The following is a 6085-nucleotide window of genomic DNA, read 5'->3' as shown; positions in this document are numbered from 1 at the left end:
GTTGTTTCTCTTGCTGGAGGGAGGGTGTGCCTGACCAGCCTAGGCAAGAACATAGCCTGAAATGTATAGCTTGCTACAGCTTGTTTGTCCCTTTAGCCCTACTGTAAACTGAGCTAGCTCCGTGCCCCAGGTATATAGATAGCTTGCACCCTAATCAAATGAATCAAGCCAAAGCAGCTAAGTGCAAAGCAGGCTTTTAATACACCTTCAACATACAAAATACTGTACAGTGTAAAGAAAAGACTAGAAAACTAGAGCTTCAAGTAATAAAAACGGCTCAAGTTTCATTTCATTGAAATGTACAGAATACAAAAGTACAAGGTATGAAACTGCCGAGGCCGCTGCTGTTCAGATGGAGAGAAACTCTCCTAGCAGACACTGCAATCTTGAGAGACAGGAGGATATCACAGCCGCTGTGTAAACTACAAGTAGTCTTCAACAGCCAGGACCTTCCAACTGGGACTCTGAAGCCTTAGTTTCTAGCTGGTTTTAGAATGGCATGATCCCTGCTGAATCCCAGTTGCTTAAGAACCGGGCACGGAAAAGGTGAGAGTCTTCATTTTCCCTGTAAACTGACTGAGGTTCACAGACCTCTGCCATAGGTGCCAGGGTCTTTAACTCAGATTAACCAGTAGCACAATCAGTTGAGCTGCAGGGGTAGATGCTCAGGTGCTGCACCCTGTGTAAAGTTAAAATATCCTTTCCAACAGGTCTAGGGCAGTATTTCACTCATCCTAATTAAATGGCTCACAGCACCCCCAAGTGCTAATTTTGATCCTACCAGTACCAGTGATCAGCTGTAGCCCCTGGAAGAAGAAGAGTAGCCTATGCTCCCTCCTGTGTAAGTGTTAATTTGTGACCAAAAAGCAGTTTAAAGGCTGCTTGCACCTAATCTGTGGCCCTGGCGAACCTTCAGTGAAAGCTGCTTTCGATTCCATCCCTCCAGAGTCAGCCAGGTGAGGAACACGGATGGATGGTTGTGAAGCAGTGTGTTCAGATCCAGCACTGCTGGCATATCGCAAAGCTGCCACTACTTGTTTCTCCACGCACAAGCAGCAGCTACCCTTAGCACCTCTGGGGGAGGGATTCCCCCCTCTGGACATATGCTACTGGAGTGCTGCCCTGCAGGTTAGGCAAATGGATTATCAGTTTCGCTATGCTACTTCCTCTCTAGTTTAAGAGCTTCGTAAGTTCCATACCTTTTATTTCAGCCTGGGCTGTAGAAGAGCCATTTAGCTGTCCTTCAGTGGGCAGACCTGGGGAACAGAGAAGATACCATTTAAGACATGTTATTTGGTATGGCTACAGCCAACTAGAACCCCAGGAAACAAAACCTGAAGCAGGGAACAATCCAAGGGAACTCAACATTTCCTGCTCCTGCTGTGGTAGTTTCTCCCCCCACCCCCAAGTGCAAGAGTGGGGAATGAGTAGTTTGGAAGTTGCACCTTGGAAGGGAAGAATCCACCTTACATCTCAAATAGAGACCAGAAGGGTAGTGTAGGCTGCATGAGCAGCCACTGTTCACACTGGGAGCTCACATGTAGAATTCAGAACTACAAAGGTGACCAGTAAAGGAAACTGCTTGGCTTGTGTGTCTGGTGTTTTGATGGCTAAAGGCCTGAGGTACTTTCAAACAATCTGCTTTCCACTTAGAAATGGAGGTCCTCTGTCTAGACTGCCAGCATGACTGGAGAGCTAGGGAACAGAAGCACGCAGAGAGAAAGCTGAGCTGTTGGAAGGGAAAAGGGCTTGTTACAGAAGGGGGCAATACACGGCACTGTTTCTATAGGCAGAGCTCATAAGAACATAAAAGGCCATACTGGGTCAGATGAAGGGTCCATCCAGCCCAGTAACCTGTCTCACAGTGGCCAATGCCAGGTGCCCCAGAGGGAGAGAACTTAACAGGTAATGATCTAGTGATCTCTCTCATGCCATCCATCTCTACCCTCTGACAAACAGAGGCTAGGGACACCATTCCTTACCCATCCTGGCTAATAGCCATTAATGGACTTAACCTCCATGAATTTATCCAGTTCTCTTTTAAACACTGTTATAGTCCTATCCTTCACAACCTCCTCAGGCAAGGAGTTCCACAGGTTGACTGTGTGCTGAGTGAAGAACAACTTTTTGTTTTAAACCTGCTACCCATTAATTTCATTTGGTGGCCCCTAGTTCTTATATTATGGGAACAAGTACATAACTTCTCCTTATTCACTTTCTCCACACCACTCATGATTTTATATACCTCTATCATATCCCCCCCCCTTAGTCTCCTCTTTTCCAAGCTGAAAAGTCCTAGCCTCTTTAATCTCTCCTCATAGGGAACCCATTCCAAACCCCTAATCATTTTAGTTGCCCATTTCTGAACCTTTTCCAATGCCAGTATATCTTTTTTGAGATGAGGGGATCACATCTGTACGCAGTATTCAAGATGTGGACATACTATGGATTTATATAAGGGCAATAAGATATTCTCCATCTTAGTCTCTATCCCTTTTTTAATGATTCCTAACATCCCGTTTGCTTTTTTGACTGCTGCTGCACACTGCGTGGATGTCTTCAGAGAATTATCCACGATGACTCCAAGATCTTTCTCCTGATTAGCCCCAGCTAAATTAGCCCACATCATATTGTATGTATAGTTGGGGTTATTTTTTTCCCCAATGTGCATTACTTTACATTTATCCACATTAAATTACATTTGCCATTTTGTTGCCCAATCACTTAGTTTTGTGAGATCTTTTTGAAGTTCTTCACAGTCTGCTTTGGTCTTAACTATCTTGAGCAGTTTAGTATCATCTGCAACTTTGCAACCTCACTGTTTATCCCTTTCACCAGATCATTTATGAATAGGTTGAATAAGACTGGTGCTAGGACCGACCCTTAGGGAACACGACTAGTTACCCCTCTCCATTCTGAACATTTACCATTTATTCCTACCCTTTGTTCCCTGTCTTTTAACCAGTTCTCAATCCAAGAAAGGACCTTCCCTCTTATCCCATGACAACTTAATTTATGTAAGAGCCTTTGGTGAGGAACCTTGTCAAAGGCTTTCTGGAAATCTAAGTACACTATGTCCGCTAGATCCCCCTTGTCCACATTTGTTGACCCTCTCAAAGAACTCTAATATATCAGTATGACATGATCCCCCTTTACAGAAACCATATTGACTTTGGAACAATTTATGTGTTTCTATGTGTCTGACCATTTTATTCTTTACTATTGTTTCAATTAATTTGCCTGGTACTGACATTAGACTTAACAGTCTGTAATTGCCAGAATCACTTCTAGAGCCCTTCTTAAATATTGGCATTACATTCGCTATCTTCCAGTCATTGGCTACAGTAGCTGATTTAAAGGACAGGTTACAAACCATAGTTAACAGTTCTGCAATTTCACATTTGATTTCTTTCAGAACTCGTGGGTGAATGCCATCTGGTCCCGGTGACTTGTTACTGTTCAGTTTCTCAATTAATTCCAAAGCCTCCTCAGGGACACTTCAATCTGTGACAATTCCTCAGATTTGTCACCTACCACCTACAAAAGACAGCTCAGGTTTGGGAATCTCCCTAACATCCTCAGCTGTGAAGACTGAAGCAAAGAATTCATTTAGTTTCTCTGCAATGACTTTATCGTCTTTAAGTGCTCCTTTTGTATCTCGATCATCCAGGGGCCCCACTGGTTGTTTAGCAGGCTTCCTGATTCTGATGTACTTAACACTTTATTACCTTTTGAGTTTTTGGCTAGCTGTTCTTCAACTCACTGCATCATCCCTTGCCTTGTGTACCACCCTCCCATGTTTGCTGACTTCAGGGATTCCCTGCCATTCATTCCCCCCTCCTCAGCTTTGTTCTCTTCCCCCACCATTAGTTCCTGTCTCTCAGGCAACATTTTAAACTATGAGGACAACAGGCACAGCTGGTATGGGGGTGTTCTGCTGGAAGGTGGTAATGGCTGCCCCCCGGGATTCTTTGATTTATAGACAACTAGAGTTATGTCACAGATATACAAACACCATGAAGTTGAGTGTCGGGCGTTGCTTTGCTCAGGCAACAAACCTCAGGGACTAACAAGTTTCTCCTCCCCACTGGAATGTTGGGAGACTCAAAACACCCTTCAACCATGCTGTCTGAGCATAAATTGGACTTGCCAGCTATCCTTCAGCAAGTCAGTTCCTTTCCCTGATAGTTCTAAAGGGTAAATGCAAAAAGCCAAAAATTTGGCCTTTTATACATCAAACCATCAGTAAGAGGCACAAGCTGGTTTATTTTAAGTCATTTGCAGGTCACTTTTAACAGCTCAAGCAATCCAGCTGCAGAGTGTTCCATCCCTCATTTTACCGAAGGTGGAGAGCGGAAGGAAAAGATGACTGCTATAAACAAACCAGAGATCATGTTTGATGTGTAGGAGATATGGTACCCAAGCAACAGTACCAATAGCAACCTACTGCAGTTCAACTTAACCAGCACTAAAGTGACACAGCTTCCCACCTGCATTACATCAGCAGAATAAATTTGGGGAGAACAAATGATTCAACGAGCAACAAAATGTGAAAAAGGCACCTAGTATGCCGAAGGAATAGATCAACTAAGAAGCAGGCACAAGACGAGTGTTCTAAAATCTTCAATAATTCAAATCTTCTGTGAACTGGTATTTTAGTGTCACTGAGGGAGTAGAGAAAGGGGCAGTAATACCTGAATGAGATTCAAGGCTGAGAATGGGCAGCTTAGGCTTTACTATTATAAAAACCCCTTCAGAGCTAGCTTAGCTATCATATTTAAACACAGAAGCCCTTGTTGAAGTGGCTTGGAGAGACGAGGTGATGCATTATTCAGGACAGCCCATCACTCCATGTACCTGTTCGATCCCGTGTGGAGATCTCACTTGTCAGCCTCTCAAAGTAGTCAGGTAAATCTGTGTATTCGTTTCCATATGAAATGACTTTAATCCCTTTATCCAGCATGTTTTCACGGAGCTTCTTAAACTCATCCACATCTCCCCTCCGCACAAGCATGAAGTGTTCCAGGTCTGATTTGTGCTTCACAGCTTCTAGGAAAAGGGCCTGAAACGTGGTGTCATCAACAGTCCAGCCACAGCCCAGGAACAAGAATGATTTGTTTTCATACAGCTTCTGGATCTCCCGCTTTGAAAAGGAAAGATAAAAGTATCTTAGCAGTTCGGGCAGGTTTTATTGCAGCCATCACAATGTGCAAGTTACACACTATTTGCCTTGTACCAATTAAATAATTGTAAAGAGCCTGGCATGTAAACATCACAAAATTTAAATTAGGAACTCTAACAATAACTGAACTAGCCCATGGCAACTCATCCATTCATCCGAAACAGATTCACCCTAAACTCCCTATCTTCTAAGTACAGCCTAACTTCTTTGTGCCCAGCTGTATACATTTAGCCATATTAAAACTGCTTGCACCCATTTTACCAAGTGCTCCAGATTGCTCTGTGTTGGTGACCTGTCCTCTTAGTTATTGACTAATCCCCTAATTTGTGTGTCACCAATAAAAATGTTACTAATGTAGGACCAAGAACCAATCCCTGCAGAAACCCCTAGAAACACCTGCTGAACCATAATTCCCCATTTACAATGACCTATCAGTTAGCCAGCTTTTAATGCATTTAAGTGTGCCATGTTAATTTTATATAGTACTAGTTTAATGAAAATGTCTTGTGGTAACCAGTCAAATGCCTTACAGAGGTCTGTCCATTACATCTACAATATTACTACTATCAACCAAACTCGGTATTTTGATGAGGTTACAAGTTAGTTGGACAGGATCGATTTCCATATACCCAGGTTGACTGGCATTAATTATATTACCATCTTTTAATTCTTTATTAATCACGTCCTGTATCAGCTGCTCCATTATCTTGCCTGGGATCAACGTTCAACTGACAGGCCTGTAATCACCCAGGTCATCCCGTTTGCCCTTTTTAATACTGGAACCACATCAGCTTTCTTCCACTCTTCTGGAACCAATTTAGGAAGGTTGGCTTTCGTGGGCCTGAGAAGTTCAATCCAGACTGTCTGACCAAGAGGGGGACTTCTGGATGTTTCTGTACCCTG

At 43.2% G+C, this 6085-nt stretch overlaps 1 protein-coding gene across 5 annotated transcripts in view; it reads right to left on the bottom strand.

Moving 5' to 3' along the window:
• Positions 1-178: 178 nt before the first annotated feature.
• Positions 179-6085, bottom strand: part of FAM118B (family with sequence similarity 118 member B) — a 28343-nt gene continuing 22436 nt past the window's right edge. For 3 of the 5 annotated variants that reach the window (XM_073321134.2, XM_078849892.1, XM_073321135.2), the window contains 2 exons: positions 4858-5143; positions 179-1256 (listed from right to left, as the gene is read on the bottom strand). In XM_073321134.2, coding sequence (XP_073177235.2) covers positions 1171-1256; positions 4858-5143 — 372 coding nt within the window. In that variant the 3' untranslated portion in view covers positions 179-1170. The remainder of the gene's footprint in view (positions 1257-4857; positions 5144-6085) is intronic. The other 2 variants (XM_073321138.2, XM_073321137.2) reach the window with 2 other exon arrangements.

Source organism: Lepidochelys kempii, chromosome 22 (genome assembly GCF_965140285.1).
Source record: "Lepidochelys kempii isolate rLepKem1 chromosome 22, rLepKem1.hap1, whole genome shotgun sequence".
Lineage (NCBI taxonomy): Eukaryota > Metazoa > Chordata > Testudines > Cheloniidae > Lepidochelys > Lepidochelys kempii.
Note: the sequence above shows the minus strand (reverse complement) of the source record. Positions and strands in the feature narration are given on the sequence as shown.